Here is a 17474-nt window from a genome sequence, read left to right as displayed (position 1 = left end):
TTGCTTAGGACTGCCTTGGCTATTTTTGGTTCCATATAAATTTTAAAGTAGTTTTTTCTAGTTCTGTGAAGAATGTCATTGGTAGTTTGATAGGAATAGCACTGAATCTGTACATTGCTTTGGGCACTATAGCCATTTCGATGATACTGATTCTTCCTATTCATGAGCATGGGGTGTTTTTCCACTTGTTTGTGTCTTCTCTGATTTCTTTGAACAGTATTTTGTAATTCTCATTGCATATATCTTTCACCTCCCTGGTTAGCTGTACTTCTAGGGTGTGTGTGTAGGAGGGGGGAGATGTGTGGCAATTGTGAATGAGATTGCCTCTCTTACCTGGCTCTCGGTCTGGCTATTGTTGGTGTATAAGAATGCTAGTCATTTTTGTACACTAATTTTTGTATCCTGCAGCTTTGCTGAAGTTGTTTGTCAGCTGAAGGAGTGTTTGGGCCCAGACTATGGCGTTTCCTACACATTGAATTATGTTGTCTGCAAACAGTTTGACTTCCTCTCTTCCTATTTGGATGCCCTTTCTTTCTTTCTTTTGCCTAACTGCTCTGGCTAGGACTTCCAATACTATGTTGAATAGAAGTGGTGAGAGAGGGCAGCCTTGCCTCGTGTCAGTTTTCAAGGGGAATGCTTCCAGCTTTCACTTGTTCAGTATAATGTTGGTTGTGGGTTTGTCATAGATGGCTCTATTATATTGAGGTATGTTCCTTCAATACCTAGGTTATTGAGAGTTTTTAACATGAAGGGGTGTTGAATTTTATCGAGGGCCTTTTCCGCATCTATTGAAATAATCATGTCGTTTTTTGTCTTTAGTTCTGTTCATGTGATGAATCACATTTATTGATATTTGTATGTTGAACCAACCTTGCATCCTGGGGATGAAGCCTACTTGATCATGGTGGATTAGCTTTTTGATGTGCTGCTGGATTTGATTTGCAAGTATTCTGCTGAGGATTTTTGCATTGATGTTCATCAAGGATAGCGGCCTGAAGTTTTTTTTTTTTTTTTTTTTTGGTGATTTCTTTTTTTTTTTTATTATTATACTTTAGGTTTTAGGGTACATGTGCACAATGTGCAGGTGTGTTACATACGTATCCATGTGCCATGTTGTTTTGCTGCACCCATTAACTCGTCATTTAGCATTAGGTATATCTCCTAATGCTGTCCCTCCCCCCTCCCCCCACCCCACAACAGTCCCCAGAGTGTGATGTTCCCCTTCCTGTATCCATGAGTTCTCATTGTTCAATTCCCACCTATGAGTGAGAACATGTGGTGTTTGGTTTTTTGTCCTTGCGATAGTTTACTGAGAATGATGTTTTCCAGTTTCATCCACGTCCCTACAAAGGACATGAACTCATCATTTTTTATGGCTGCATAGTATTCCATGGTGTATATGTGCCACATTTTCAACCATTGTGGAAGTCAGTGTGGCGATTCCTCAGGGATCTAGAACTAGAAATACCATTTGACCCAGCCATCCCATTACTGGGTATATACCCAAAGGACTATAAATCATGCTGCTATAAAGACACATGCACACGTATGTTTATTGCGGCACTATTCACAATAGCAAAGACTTGGAACCAACCCAAATGTCCAACAACGATAGACTGGATTAAGAAAATGTGGCACATATACACCACGGCCTGAAGTTTTTTGTCGTTGTGTCTCTGCCCATTTTTGATATCAAGATGATGCTGGCCTCACAGAATAAGTTGGGGAGGAGTCTTTCCTCCTCAATTTTTATGAATAATATCTGTAGGAATGCTACCAGCATTTCTTTGTACATCTGGTAGAATTCTGCTGTGAATCCATCAGGTCCTGGGCTTTTTTTGGTGGGAAGGCTATTTATTACTGATTTAATTTTGGAGCTTGCTACTGGTCTGTTTAGGGAATCAATTTCCTCCTGGGTCAGTCTTGGGAGGATGTATGTGTCTAAGAATTTATCCACCTCTTGTAGGTTTTCTAGTTTGTATGTGTAGAGGTGTTCATAATAGTTTGTGATGGTTGTTTTTATTTCTGTGGAGTCAGTAGTAACATTTCTGTTATAACTTCTAACTGTGTTTATTTGATTTCTACCAGGGTACAAAACAATGATGTAAGCATTCCACAGGTTTTTTTTTTTTTTTTTCAAGTTGGGTCCCGGCTGTATTATCCAGGGTGGCCCCAGCCTCCCTAGTAGCTGGGACTACAGGCATGAGCCACTGCCCCCAGCTCCACAGTCTTATACTTCTCTGTACAATTACACGTAAGTATAAATACAGACTATTTTTAAAATGCTAGTGTAGAACAACAACCTTCTCAGTTGATGGAGATTTGTATGAAGTACACATATACTCAGAAATAGTTCTATTCTGAGAGCTACAAAGAAGTTAACCTGATAGTAATCTCCAGTGGATTAACTATTGCTCTATGCCACAATGGAATATGGATTTTTGTTGTTGTTGTTGTCGTCTCTGTCTCAAAAAATATATATAATAATAATCATCTTTACAAATATTTGTCAAAATGATTTTAGACTATCTGGGCAATCTGTTTAACACAATGAAAAGCACCAGTTTAAAAAGGATCAGATGCACACGTAAAAAATAAAACCATACAAGGATTTGAAGAAAACATGACAAAAAATCCAAGAGCAACAAGAATGACAAATGTGACTGTATTAAAATTTTTCTGAATGACAAAACATTGGGGAAAATATTTGCAATTTACGTTAGAGGAATAATATCCCTAGTCCATAAAGAGGTCCTAAAAATTAAAAAGGACCAACTATTAATTTTTTTAAAGATGAAAAAAAGGTATGAACAATTCACAAAATCAAATAGCCTCTGAATGTACGATGCTTTGCTTCATTCATACAAAAAGAAATATAAATTAACATGAATTGAAATACAATTTCTCATCGATCTCACTGACAAAAATCCAAGTTCAATACACTGTGAAAAAGGCCATAAAGTACTCTCACACATTACTGTATCAACTTTTTATTGCTGCTGTAACAAATTACCACAAACCCAGTGGCTTAAAATGGGCCCCCAACCCCTGGGCAGTTCATGCCCTGTTAAGAAACCAGGCTGCATAGCAGGAGGTGAGCAGTGAGTGAGTGAACATTACCGCCTGAGTTCTGCCTCCAGTCAGATCAGCAGCAGCATTAGATTCTCATGGGAGCACAAACCCTGCTGTAAACTGTACATGTGAAGAATCTAGCTTTCGTGCTCCTTATGAGAATCTAATGCCTGATGATCTGAGGTGGAAGAGTTTCATCCTGAAACCATCCCCCTACTGCTGGTCTGTGGAAAAACTTTCTTCCATGAAGCCAGCCCTTGATGCTAAAAAGGTTGGGGACGGTTGGCTTAAAATAGGACAAATTTACTGTTTTATAGTTCAGAAAGAAAGAAGTGCAATATAGGTCTTATAAGACCAAAATTAGGGTGCTGTGTTGGCAGGGCTGTGTTCCTACCTGAAGGCTCTGGGGGAAAATCCATTTCCTTGCCACTTCCACTTCTAGAGATCACCCACATTTTCCGGCTTATGACCCCGTTCCTCCACCTTTAAAGTCAGCCAGAGCCCTACTAATGTTGCTGTCTTTCTGGTTCTCTCCCTTCAGCTTCTTTCTTTCACTTTTAAAAATCCTTGTTATTACTTTGGTCCCACCTGGATAATCCAGAATTCTCTCTCCACCTCAAGGTCAACTGATTAGCAGCATGAACTCCATCTGCAACTTTCTCCTTTGCCAAGTAACCTAACAATTTCAAGCGTTCTAGGGATTGGGACATGAACATCACTGTGGGACTGTCATTGCTACCACACTGTTGAAAACACAAAATGGTACATCTCCTGTGGAGAGGAATTTGGCTACATCTAGCAAAAATGCCTACTTAGTTACTCTCTTTGACCTAGTAATTCTGCTTCTAAGAATCTATTCCAAAGATAAAATGGCAAACAACAACAACAAGAAACAGACTTGTACAAAACAGACATTGTTGCATCATTTGTAACAGCAAAAGACTGAAAATAATACCATGTTCATTCAGAGAACATTGACTGAAAGACTGCAACTATGCAGTTGTTAAAAAAAAAAAACAAAAAACAGTTCTCTACATATTGATATACGATGATCTCTTGGTCAAAATACCAAGTAAAAAAAGAAGAACAGTTTTTAATGCTACCTTTTGCACAAGAAGTGAGAAATGGAGAAATCTGATAGACACACACCTATACACACAATTTGATATTTTCAAAAAGAAATGAGACAAAGCAAAAACTAAAGGGGAGGGAGGAAATGGAAGAAAGGACAAGGATGGAAGCAAGAATGTACTGTTTTAAACTTTTGATTTTGGAACTATAAAATCTTTTACATAATTTCTTAAAAATTAAATTTTTAGCAATTCTTAAAAACTGTAAATACACTGAAACAAATGAACACAATAAATATCAAATTAGTGGCATAAACATTTAGAGAAAAGAACTATAGAATATTTTCACTGTTACCACGATATATTCTGAGGGCAAAAAGAACCGCAACTGCATTCAATATCTTATTAATAGCAAAATTATTTTTAAACTGTTATAAGTATATATAAGAAAAAGTTTAATTATGTAATTGTCAGCAGGAATGAGGATTTTCTTTCCTTTTTTTTTTTTGAGACATGTCTCTTTCTGTTACCCAGGCTAGAGTGCAGTGTCATGATCACAGCTCCCTGCAGCCTCAACCTCCCAGGGCTAAAGCAATCCTCCCACTTCAGCCTCCTGACTAGGAGGGACTACAGGCGCATGCCACAAGACCCAGCTAAATTTTTTTTTTTTTTTTTTTTGTAGAGACAGGGTTTCACCATGTTGCCCAAGCTGGTCCCGAACTACTGGGCTCAGGCAATCCACCTGCCTCAGCCTCCAAAAGTGCTGGGATTACAGACATGAGCCGTGTGCCTGGCCTAGGAATGAGGATTTTCAACAAAACCAAGAAATGATACATTTATAAAAATCCAAAAAGTTAAATAAAAACCCTGTGATATTAATTGTATTGGAAATGTCAGTATGAATTCTATTTTTTATAAAAACAAAGATTCCCTAGTTCTTTGTACTGTAAAAACCTAAAAGCAATGAAATCCAGTAGCATTGTGCACCCTAAGCACAAAATAACATTTCTCACTATAAGAAATTAGAGGCTCCTTAGAGATATGGCTGATTCCAAGTTTGGCACTGAAAGTGTATAGTGAGTCCAGAAAATCCAGAAAGCACATAAGCTATCAAAGACTGATGATGTCTTGTCAAAAAGACACAAGAGCCAACCTAAAGAGTGCTCACTGATCAAAAGATTGGAAATCCAAGTTTCAAAAAACATAACAGAAACAACTCAAATGTCCAGTAACAGAGAGAGGTATAAACAAATATGGCATATGCATAAAACAATACTATTCAGCAATAAAAACAAACTATTGATATACACCACATGACTGAATCTCAGAAGCACTATGCTGAGTAAAAGAAGCCATGTAAAAGGAATACATAATGTATTTAAATAAAATTTTAGAAAATATAAGTTCTAGATAGGTGGTGATACGGATGTATTAAAAAGGGGCACAAAAAAACTCCTGAGGGTGATGGAAATGTTTATCTTGACTGTGTTGGTTTACTGCACTTCAACTATACCCCAATAAGATTAAAAAAAGAAGAAGAAGAAATAAGTGCAAAGGAGTAAATATATAAAAATCTGCTCATTTACCCAGAACCTAAACATAATCATACACCCATGTTGGTCACCATTGAAACTTCCTTAGGACACAACTCATTTCCTTAAAAATTGTTAAAGGATCAAGCATTTATCCTGCCTTTTCTTTATGAACTGTATTTCAAGGTAAACAGCTGATGAGACAATGCCTTTTTTAATAAGTGGATTCCAGGTAATAAATGCAGAGAGAAATGATAAAAACAGAAAATCGCCACTGTGCAAGTACTAGTGAAGTAATGGACCTAGGCAATTATCACTAGGTGCTAAAGCCATCATATGAAAGGTTGATGAGGAATCAGGGTGATATTATTTTCGCCAACTTGTCAATCTTAGAACAGTAGAATATTCAGACATTATGATGTAATGAAATAGGAAATAAATTGAACCTAATCTAATCAAGCCACTAGATCAGAGCAGTCCAGTATATATACATACATATACAAGCTACAAGTTGCATATGTAATTTAAAATTTTCTAATAACCACATTTAAAAAGGTAAAAAGAAACTGTTGAAATAAATTTTAATATCTTTCATTGAACCCAATATATGCAAAATACTATCATTTCAATTATAACCAAATTAAAATTAAGGAGATATTTTACAATTTTCATATTAACATTTCTAATTCTGGTGTGAATTTTACACTCACCAAACATCTCAATTCTGACAAGTCATATTTTAAGTGCTCAACAGCTACGTGAGGACAGTGGCTATTATGTCACAAAATGCAGCTCTAGGGATGAGGACAGTTTACAGCCAAGATACTTGAGGATACAGAAGCAAGTTAAATGGCAGTTTAAGAAAGCAAATCCAGGATGTAGGAAACTCCACAGAATAGATGACCTGGTTTCTCCCTTCACTCATCCCTCCAAAATAGAAATCAATGGCAGAAGAAAAAAAGAGGGAGGCTGTTGCAGCATAAGATACTTAAGGGACATAACAATAAAAACAGTGTAGGGTTTTGTTTGAATCCTGATTCAAATACCAATGATCAAAAAACATCCGAGACAACTGGGGACATCTCACTGCAGATTCAGTATTTAATGATATTAAGGAATTATTGTTAGTTTTGTTGGATGACATAAATACTGAAATATTTAGGGAGAAAAAACAACTTGCATTTGATTAAAAAAAAAAAAAAAATGTAGGAATAGATTGACCATGACTTGATATTGGTGAAGCTGAGTTATGAGTACATGAAGCTCTTCATACTGTTTTATATATAAAATACATAGTTTGACAATTCTCATAAAGTTTTTTTAAAAAGTACTCACTGGCTGTGCACAGTGGCTCACACCTGGAATCCCAACACTTTGAGAGGCCAAGGTGGGAGGACTGCTTGAGGCCAGGAGCTTGAAACCAGCCTGGGCAACATAGTGAGACACCCATCTCTACAAAACATTTTAAAAATTAGCCCGACGTGGTGGTGTGTACCTGTACTTCTAGCTATTCAGAAGGCTGAGGTGGGAGGAATGCTTGAGGCCAGGAGTTTGAGGTTACCATGAGCTGCTAAGCACCAGTGCACTCCAGCCTGGGTGAGAAAATGAGACCCCATCTCTAAAATGTAAAGAAACAATTTTTTTAAACAGCATCCACTTGGTGTAGAATACTAAATAAGTTCCTCTGAAGTTCCATGATTTGCCCTCCTATGTTACACAGATCAGATGAGAATCACACTATGCATAATGTTACTATGGCCACTGCAATCAGGCAAACAGGATTTTTTCTCTTTCTTTTTTGAGATGGAGTCAAGCTCTGTCGCCCAGGCTAGAGTGCAGTGGCGCAATCTCGGCTCACTGCAACCTCCACCTCCCAGGTTCAAGCGATTCTCCTGCCTCAGCCTCCCAAGTAGCTGGGATTACAGGCGCCTGCCACCAGGCATGGCTAAATTTTGTATTTTTAGTAGAGACAGGGTTTTGCCATGTTGGTCAAGCTGGTCTCGAACTCCTGACCTCAGGTGATCTGCCCCCCTCGGCCTCCCAAAGGGGGATTAGAGGCATGAGCCACCGCGCCCGGCCAGGATTTTTTTTCTTAAAAATATGTAGAAGACCTTGCTAGAAGTGTTGGTAGTAAACAAAACCCTTTAAGCTACTAACGTTCTCCTGTGTTTTCTTATTTCCTTTCTCTAATATTCATTTCCTAATATAATTGAATGTAAATTAGATTTTTATTTCCTCTTTTCACTTTGGAAGGTTGTCCAACAGCTTACCCCAACTACCCTGCAAATCAAACTCATTTTATTCTAGCAAATTTGAGGTAAAGTATATACTAACATGGTAAATTATATATGTATTGTCTTCATAATATCATAGTTGCCCAAACACTAGCAACTATTAACTATTACTTCCTGTCTTGAAAGAAATAAAAATAATTGGTCCTCCTTTCTTATTTTCTCTGAAAAGCTTCCCCAAACTCTCCTAATCCAACTTAATGCGAGTAGACTATTTTTCCACTTTGTTCCACTCATTTCACACTCCTGATAGAATTTTCTGTTATCCCTCTAATCTCTTATTTAGGCTTATGTACCCTCTCCAGAAGTTCTGTGTTGTGTCACTTACTTCCCCACAGGGATCTCTACCTCAAGGAGACCAATTCAAATAATATTCAAATATATACCTCCACTCCTGGTCTCTCTCCAAAACCCTATTAAAACTACCCAGTGGACATTTTCCTACAGATATACTAGCATCCCTTCACATTGTCTCAAGCCAAATTAATGTTATCACTATATCAAAACCTCTGAACGTCCCTGTTTTTTTCACCCTGACATGCAAATTAAACCTCTCTTTTGACTTCCTTTCCCGTTTTCCTTAATTAATGAAAGCCTGTCCATTTTTTCCTTAACATGTTCATACCTTTTCATTCCTCTGCCACTGCCTGAGTTGAGGTTCTTTTCATCTTTACAACCAGATAACATAATTTCCTAATTTACTTTCTCATTATGAATGTCTATCTTCTTTCCCTATACTATTATAGTACTCTGCCAACCACTGCCAAATTAATTTCCCTAAACTATCATTCTATTTATCCAATCACTTTGTTCAACATGGTTTTAAAAATGAAATCAAAACTCCTCTGCTTGATATTCAAGGCCCCTCATGTTCTCAAATCAATGTATATTCCCAGTCTTATCTCTTCTAGTCCCTAAGTGAAACAGTTCCTCTTGCTCAATTTGTGCTCCTAAAAACAAACAAACTTGGCACCATTAACAACACAATTTCCTCAACTCAGAATATCCTCTTGCATATAAGCCTTCCTGAAAGTCAGAAATAGCTATCTCCCTTTCTTGAACTTTTATAACACTTAATTGTATATACCATTCATTTTAAGTTAATCACCTCTTCACCTGTACTGTAACTCTTTAATGGGTTCTCTTTCCCTACACCGAAAATTCCTTGAGAGCAAAATCATGTCTAATTTAATTTCAAGCATCTATTGGGTATCTAGCCCCACAATGCCAAAAGTATATTTTGTTGATTGTTAATTAATCACCTTACTTTATTTAATACAAGTAATAGCTTTTCCTTGTTCTACTATAAACAGATCTGTACACTTTCTGGTGGCTGTATGCACCAGTCTAAACATATGGGTAGGGTCCAGTAATTTTTAAATTTTTTCTCAATAAACTCACGATAGCTACCATTTATTAATGATAGCTAGCTAACCACTATTAGGCACTTTACACGTATATCTCATTGATTCCTCATATCACCACCAGTAGTAGGCACTATTATCTCCATTTTACGGAAAACTACTACGTCTTGGAGATTAAATGTCTCTCCCTTCTCATGTTATTATCTGCCCTTTCCCCTCCAAATCAATTCATATCATTTTTTCTAAACTTTTTCACCTTTTACTCAACTAACTATTCGTTTTGTTTATTAACGACTACGTCCCAGGTGTTGTGCTGGTGCTGTAGCTACAAAACCCAGGAGACAACCGCGAAGATGGGGATAGAATAAGCAACATCGACCTAAGGGAAGTGAAGCAAAAGATCACGCTGCCTGCAAACACCAGCAAACGCCAAGACTCCCCTTCCACGAACCAACATTCTTCCACCCTCTCCAACTTTTTTCTGGAACCCCTTCACTTCCCAACGCCACTCAATGTACACTTCACTTTCTCGTGCTCTTCCTAAGAGAGTAGTGTTCTCTTCCTCAGCACCGAGAAAAAAAATAAAAGCAACAACTGGAACTTTTTCCTTACCCTGCCTTGTCTGCAGACCCTGGAGGCCCCTTCCATTTCCCCTTGTCCTTTTCCTTGTCTTTTTTGGTTCCCGCCGCAGTGGTCGAGTCCCCCTCGAACACGCTGAACAGCTCATCTCCGAATGCGTCCGCCATCTTTGGGAGCAATGAGAGCGAAACTCCCTCCTACCCACGATGCCCCGCGACCGAAGACAGTGACGTCTCGTGAAGGCTCAACAGTGGCCCGCAGGAGACAAAAGTAGTCAAGTCGCACAGCCGACAAAAATGTTCTCCTGACTTTTTTTTTTTTTTTTTTTTTCCCTGCTTTCCTTTCCTTTCCTTCCTGACCTAAAGTGGATAAGCTGCTCAATGGATAAAGAGCGAGGGCGGCGCTCGGCGCCTGGCGTGTGGCAGGCAGCTGGCGACTCAAGGAGGCGGAGCCTGCTGAATTCGACCAATTGCGAGGGCGGTCGCCCCGGCCCGAGAAGCCCGGATCGAAGCGCAGGGTGGCTGCCCCGGAGCCGGGGAATGTGGAGAGGTCTCGGCTGTGCAGTGATAGCGTCGGGGCCTGGGCCGCGAAGGATCTTCTGCCACAGCTGCAACATGGGCGGCAAGAACAAGAAACACAAGGCTCCAGCGGCCACGGTGGTCCGGGCCGCCGTGTCTGCTTCCAGAGCCAAATCTGCCGAGGCTGGAATTGCCGGGGAGGCCCAAAGCAAGAAGCCGGTGTCCAGGCCGGCCACCGGTGCCGCTGCCGCTGCCAGCGTAAGGGAGCCCCGTGTCAAGCAAGGTACAAGGGGTCCCCCAGCCCCTGGCTGTCTGCCCTGAGACCCTGCTGCTTGTCCTGAGGAAGGGGCCTTAGAACCCGGGAGGAGCTTCGGGCCCGACATTTCTACCTCCCAACACTCGAGCTGCTACCTCCCCATGGGGTGGTCTTGTTTTAGATTAAAAATCTAAGCTCTTTGGGCCTCCAAAATTCTGACAGTAGCCCTGTTGCAGCCTGGCATTTCCCTTTTAACTCACACTTTTCCCCCTTCTAAAAACAAAATAATTGCATTACCTCCTGTTTTAGCAGGGATCCATCCTGAGCACCATCTCAGCTAGCTAGGCTAACGCAAAGACGAGTACTGAGTGGAGTTCCTGACCTCCTGGTGCCAGCCAGCCCCATTTTCTGTCTGTTCTTCATATCATTTTCAGCAACAATCTAGTGTCTCCATGCGTTCTGGAAAAATCAGTACTTAATAAAAATTGCAGGACTTACACAGTGGTTACACACTGGTTACGTGTAACCTATTGTGAAATTGTCTGCCCTCGTTTCTGCCGCCATGCAGTTTTGCTTACTGTACAAACTGCTTTGACAACTCAAATTGTAGATGGCCGATTCCTGCTGCAGATGAGCAGGCCACTATTACGGTTGAGCTCAAAAGATGAACAATTACATTCTGTTGTGTTCTTCTCGGGTTGTTTGCTTGTACTCATTGGAGTATTCAAGAAATATTTGCTGAGCATTTATGTGTATATATGCAAATATTTAGTATGTATCTGATAAGATGTGAGGAATGTGATGAGCAAAAAGAGACATCACGTCATGGAGCTTGCCAGTCTAATGTCAGAGATAGGTGTTAACTGATAGATAACGCACACAGACATATTTATAGCCTTATAATAGATAAGTGCCACAAAGAAAAGCCTGGGAAGACAGTTTAACAGGGTAATCTAATTTTTCTTGGGATGAGCAGGTATCATGGATGGTGTCTGGAAATGTAACAGTTAAGCTGAGATCAGGAGGATGAAAAAGGAGTTAACTCTGTGAAGCATGGCAGAAATTAGTATTCCAGGCGGGCGTAATGAACATCATGTGTAAAAATTTTGAGTCAGGAAAGAGCTTGGGGCTCTTGAGGAATTCACAGAACATAAAGCATTGCCAAAGGAGGAAATGAGATGAGACTGAAAAAGTAGGCAGGTACCAGACCTTTACCTAGAAGGTGGAAACAGTTCTTTACCCTGCAATTTATTGTAGTGTTAGCTACAGAGTTAGCATACTTGTAATTACAAATACATAGAATTTCTCCCTGATAACTATGGCAGTTTTATTCTGTGGATCAGCCTCTTTTTTACTTTTCCTTTGTCTTTTACTGACATTCCTCTGAATTATTTGAACTGATAGTGATTTGTTGTATTCTTTGGCTTCTCTTTCCTCCAGCCCCAAAATGTGACCCTTTCTCAAGGTGTCAATCCTTGACAGTATAGTTCGCTCCTAAAGCCCTTCTAGGAGTGTTCATCTATTTCCATTACTTCTATCTTTTCCTTTGTAGATGGCCTGTCTTCCAAGCTCAAATTGGCAATTTATACGTTTTCCTGGATCCTCTGACCCTACTTTTTGCAAGCATCTCAAATGTAACAGGGCTAGTACTAAACTACTCTTCTTTCCCCAAACTAACTTTTCCTTCGACTTCCTTGTTTCTGTTTTTCCATGTTTCACTTTGCATTTGTGTAGTTCACATCCTAGTCTCGGTACTTGTGAATTCCTGGAGTACCAACAAAGTCTTTTAATAGGGCTCCATAGCTGTGCTCATTTTGCCTCCTCCAGTTGGTCTTGCATATCAACATCAGACTGGTCTTCCAGAAAGGCTGCTTTGGTCGTAACACTTCCTATTTTCTTCCATGGCATCCTCACTGACTTTGCAATAAAATCCAAATCATTTAGCTAGCTTCTAAAACCCTCTTTCTAGCCTTTTAATAATTCCTCTATTCAACTATAGCAAATGTGGTGTGTTTTCATTTCTCCAAATGGAGCTCTTAGTTTTCTCCTTCCTCATATTTATTCTTGCCATGTTTTTCCTCATGGAGTGCAATCTGTCCCTAACATCATCTACCAAAACCTTAAAATACCCATTTCAGGTAACTTCCTTTTGAATTCTTCCTGCTATTCACAACTGACGTATCCTAGTTGTTTAAATCATTCTTTTTGATAGTTAGTTCTTGCCTTATGATATGTAAAGAATTATACGTTTTATATATCCTACAAAATATATAGGAACAGTTTTATGGATATGTGTTAACATTTCCCCAGTATCTACTCGAGTGCTGTGCATATCGTCATGAAGAAAATTTCTTGGATAACTGGTAAGGAAAGTTCAAAGGAATTACTAAGACCAAGAAATCAAGAGAAAAAATTTGCACATAACTTTTGGGTTTATTTTAGGATGCTTTTAATATATAGTATAACATACAATAAACCTATTTTGGAGAAAAAAGTGGAAAAATGCTCAACTCTGTGTAGTTCCTAATGTATATGTAGTGGTTCTACTCTACTTCCATCCCTCCTTATCTTTCCAATTTGAAGGATTGTACTCAGCACAGCTGGTCAAAATTGTCCTCTATTGTAGAGGTTCAAAATCACCAAATGGCTTGCACAATTTGGGGTATTCTTACCACTCTTGTTTTTTTTTTTTTTATTTCATTTGTTCATCAAAGAATTTCTGAAGAGGCCGAATAGGGAGGAGGGTGGGGAGAGGTTCAGTATTAAATAGGATGGTCAGGGAAGGAAGGCATCATATAACAAGGTGGCTAGGCGCAGTGGCGCACGCTTGTAATCCCAGCACTTTGGGAGGCCGAGGTGGGTGGATCACGAGGTCAGGAGATTGAGACCACGGTGAAACCCCGTCTCTACTAAAAATATAAAAAATTAGCCGGGCGTGGTGGCTGGCGCCTGTAGTCCCAGCTACTTGGAGAGGCTGAGGCAGGAGAATGGCGTGAACCCGGGAGGCGGAGCTTGCAGTGAGCTGAGATCGTGCCTGGGCGACAGACCGAGACTCTGTCTCAAAAAAAAAAAAAAAGGTGACATTTGAGCAAAGGAGGCAGGTAAAGTAGTTACACAGATGACTGGGTAAAGAGTCTCCTGGGGAGAGGGAACAGAAAGGCCATGAGATGCAAGCCTGGAGTGTTCTAGGAGTAGCAAGACCTTTCCCCATCTTTCTTTTACTGTCCTTCCCTTTGCCTTTCTTTTTCTTTTCTTTTCTTTCTTCTTTCTTCTTTCCATTCCTGTGCTTTAGAAGTGCCACTTCCTTAGCCTAATTATAATTAAGCTGCTTTATCATGTTATGACTGAGACCAAAATAAGAGATTCAGTAATTTTTCTCTTCCAACCAAGAGGCATGTGTTTCTGAAAATCCTTGAACGTAGTTGAGGCTTAACATTTTAAGAGGGGAATAAGAATTGGGAATGGATGTCATAAATTTATAAAAGCCATTATAAATTTTTTTTTAGGGTCACTAAAATAGAAAAAGTGCTATGAGGAACAGAAAACTGTGACTTGGTAAACATTAAATGGAGAATGGAGGTTTGGAATAGGAGTAGCTTCCCTTAGAAAACATTTAAACTGAGATGATCTGCGGAGTATTTGTGGCAGAGGGAAAAACAAGCCTAAAAACCCTAAGGTGGAAACAAGTTTGGCATGTTGTAAGAAGATAGTGCTGTGTGGCTGGAGTGAAGAAAGAAAAAGTTAAAATGTGGCTGGAAGTCTGGGAAGGAGCCAGAGCAAGTTCAATGGGAAGTGGGGGCCGGTGTTGTTATTAAGTAGAGGAGAAACTTCAGCTGGTTTGCATTTCAAAATGATTAGTCGGGCGACCCTAGCAGTGTGTACTTCCTCACAGGCCTTAATTGCTCAGACTACATCAATTCATCCTCATCTATTGGCTCTTGGCACTCTGCACTTCCCCTTTATTACTCATTTGAGTATTAGTTGCTTACTAATTATACTACTGTTCCAGAATATAAGCCCCATGAGGACAGGCACTGGATCTGTTTACCACCAGAGTCCCTGTTTGGGTCCATTGCCTGATTAACCATTCTACAGATGTACACACTGTTGATCAGAAGGGAATCAGAGTGCTAACAACTCAAAGTGAAGGTCTTAGTCATAGTGGGTCATTAGCATTTTTTTTTCCTTTAAAATACAGTATAAAAAGAATACGTAGCAAAAGAAAAGATTATTGGGCAATAAGAAACTGATTCTAGTTGATTTTTTTTTTTTTAATTAGCTGAGTCATTTTGAGGAAATCAGTTGTCTGTGCTTCAACTTTAATGTAGTAAATATTTTTGAGAGCCAGCTATATATATTGCATTGTTCCATGACCTTTCATTTATAAATTTGGAATTCATAATACTTTGCCTTGGAGATATTGCATACTAACATCCTTACTTACAGTCAGATTTCCAGTAACTTCCACCATATTAAACACAAAACCAAAAATTGTAAAAGTCTCCAGGCAATAAGGAAAGTAGCTGTCATAAATCTTATGCACTTTACTTGGCAAAAGTGAATCTGGCCCAGTGAATGTTGAGCAGGATTCCTTGATTTCTCTGATCATTTTTCAGAAACTCAGCTCTTTTATTTACCCTCTGGAAGTTTGCAGTATAAGCTAACTTCAAGGAAGTGATACAGTTGAAACTCTTAGGTGAAATGTTTGGAGGAGACAGATGAGAATTTTACTTTAATCTTTTCAACTGGGTAAATTAAAAACCAACCAGTTTTATTTGTTTTTTTTTTGTTTGTTTGTTTGTTTTTTGATAGGGTCACTCTGTCACCCAGTGGCTCACTACAACCTCTGCCTCCCAGGCTCAAGCAGTCCTCCCACTTCAGCCTCCCAAGTAGCTGGGATTACAGGCACAAGCCACCACACCTAGCTAATATTTTGTATTTTTTTGTAGAGATGGGGTTTCACCATGTTGCCCCGGCTGGCATTTTTAAAGGAATTTACAGTCTTACTCTTGTCAGTAGCATATCAACTTTGAACTGTTTCTCCATGTAATCTTGGTAATGTACTGCTCATCTATCTGTAATTTTTTAAAAGGGTTATAACTGGGGCCTCTTGATGCGTTTGGGGACCTCTAAAACTGCATGCTAAATTTGTGCACAAGGTTACTATAATTGATAAGACTCCCCAGAAATAGTTAAAGACTACTAAATATATACTCTCCTTTATCACCATTGACATGAATTTATAAGAGAGATTACTAGAATTAAGGTAAAGTTTGAGACTAGAAGATAAGGAAACTAACAATACTATACCAGAGTTGTAATTATCTTTTTACATATGCCAGGTAGCTTTGGGTACCTCCGATATCACTATAGCATAGCAGTAATTCAGAGAACCACAAATGTTTCTCTTTCAGACTGCCCAGATGTACAAGTTAATTTCAAGAAGTTATTCTCAAAAACTTTTGTTCTTTTAAAATATCTAATTATATTAGCTACCATCTTAAAATGAAGAACCTAGTATAACCCAGCAGAGAGCAAAGTCTTTGACTTTAAAATCATAAGAACATTTAATGTTTAAATGTCTCAAAGTAGAAAAAATACTTTTCTTATTTTAAGGTGTATAAAAACCACGCAACTAGATTTATGATTCTGGAATCATTCTTCTTCTTTTTTTTTTTTTTTTTTTTTTGAGATGGAGTTTCACTCTTGTTGCCTGGGCTGGAGTGCAATGGTGCAATCTCGGCTCACCGCAACCTCCGCCTTCTGAGTTCAAGTGATTCTCCTGCCTCAGCCTCCCGAGTAGCTGGGATTACAGGCATGCACCACCACGCCCAGCTAATTTTGTATTTTTAGTAGAGATGGGGCTTCTCCATGTTGGTCAGGCTGGTCTCGAACTCCCGACCTCAGGTGATCCACCCGCCTTGGCCTCCCAAAGTGTTGGGATTACAGGTGTGAGCCACCACTCCTGGCCTGGGATCATTCTTAAACAGCAGTGGTTCTCAAAGTGTGCTCAGGAGGTCCTAAGGAACCTGAGACTTGTTTGCCAAGGGCTCCATGAAGTGAAAACTTTTCATAATAATTCTGAGATGTTATTTGCCATTTTTCATGCTCATTTTCTCATGATTATGCAGTGAGGTTGTCCAGTTGGCTACACGATGTGTATTGTCACAGCAGATTGAATGCAGAAGCTGGATGTTATGAACTGAATGTTTCTGTCCTCCAAAAATTAATATGTTGAAACCCTTACCCCCAGTGTGGCTGTATTTGGAGATAAGGGCTCTAAGGAAGTACATAAGGTTAAATGAGATCACAGGGATGGGGCCCTGATCCAACAGGATTAGTGTCCTTATAAAATGAGATACCTGAGAGAGCTCAGTTTCTCTGAGTAAGCACAGAGAAAAAAGCCATGTGAACAGATAGCAAGATGGTGGCCACCTACATGCCAAGAGAAGAGGCCTCAGAATGAAACCTACCTTGCTGGTACCTTAATCTTGGACTTCCCAACCTCCAGAGCAATGAGAAATAGATTTCTGATGGTGAAGCCATCCAGCAGTCTGTGGTATTTTGTTGTGGCAGTCTGAGCAGATTAAGATACCAGATATTAAAGAGATTTGCAAAAACGGAAATTTTTTTTTGTCTTGAAAAATATAGGCACATTTCATCAAAAGCATCATTTATATTAACGGAACAGGTTTATTTTTATTAATATTATTATTTTGTTGAGGTTCTTTTGTTTGTTTTTTTTGAGACAGAGTCTCGCTCTGTCTCCCAGGCCGGAATGCAGTGATGCAG

General features: G+C 39.3%; 2 protein-coding genes across 4 annotated transcripts in view; one reads left to right on the top strand and one right to left on the bottom strand.

The window, feature by feature from the left end:
• The window catches only part of MTREX (Mtr4 exosome RNA helicase), a 122068-nt gene extending 111877 nt beyond the window's left edge, over positions 1-10191 (bottom strand). The window contains exon 1 of the mRNA XM_032145182.2: positions 9942-10191. Coding sequence (XP_032001073.1) covers positions 9942-10075 — 134 coding nt within the window. The 5' untranslated portion in view covers positions 10076-10191. The remainder of the gene's footprint in view (positions 1-9941) is intronic.
• Positions 10192-10379: 188 nt separating this feature from the next.
• Positions 10380-17474, top strand: part of DHX29 (DExH-box helicase 29) — a 53090-nt gene continuing 45995 nt past the window's right edge. For all 3 annotated transcript variants that reach the window (XM_058433898.1, XM_032145180.2, XM_058433897.1), the window contains exon 1: positions 10380-10709. In XM_058433898.1, the coding sequence (XP_058289881.1) occupies positions 10448-10709 (262 nt within the window). In that variant the 5' untranslated portion in view covers positions 10380-10447. The remainder of the gene's footprint in view (positions 10710-17474) is intronic.

Source organism: Hylobates moloch, unplaced genomic scaffold, assembly GCF_009828535.3.
Source record: "Hylobates moloch isolate HMO894 unplaced genomic scaffold, HMol_V3 SCAFFOLD_23, whole genome shotgun sequence".
NCBI classification, from domain to species: domain Eukaryota; kingdom Metazoa; phylum Chordata; class Mammalia; order Primates; family Hylobatidae; genus Hylobates; species Hylobates moloch.
The sequence above is the reverse complement of the archived record's forward strand: the minus strand, read 5'-3'. Positions and strand labels throughout refer to the sequence as shown.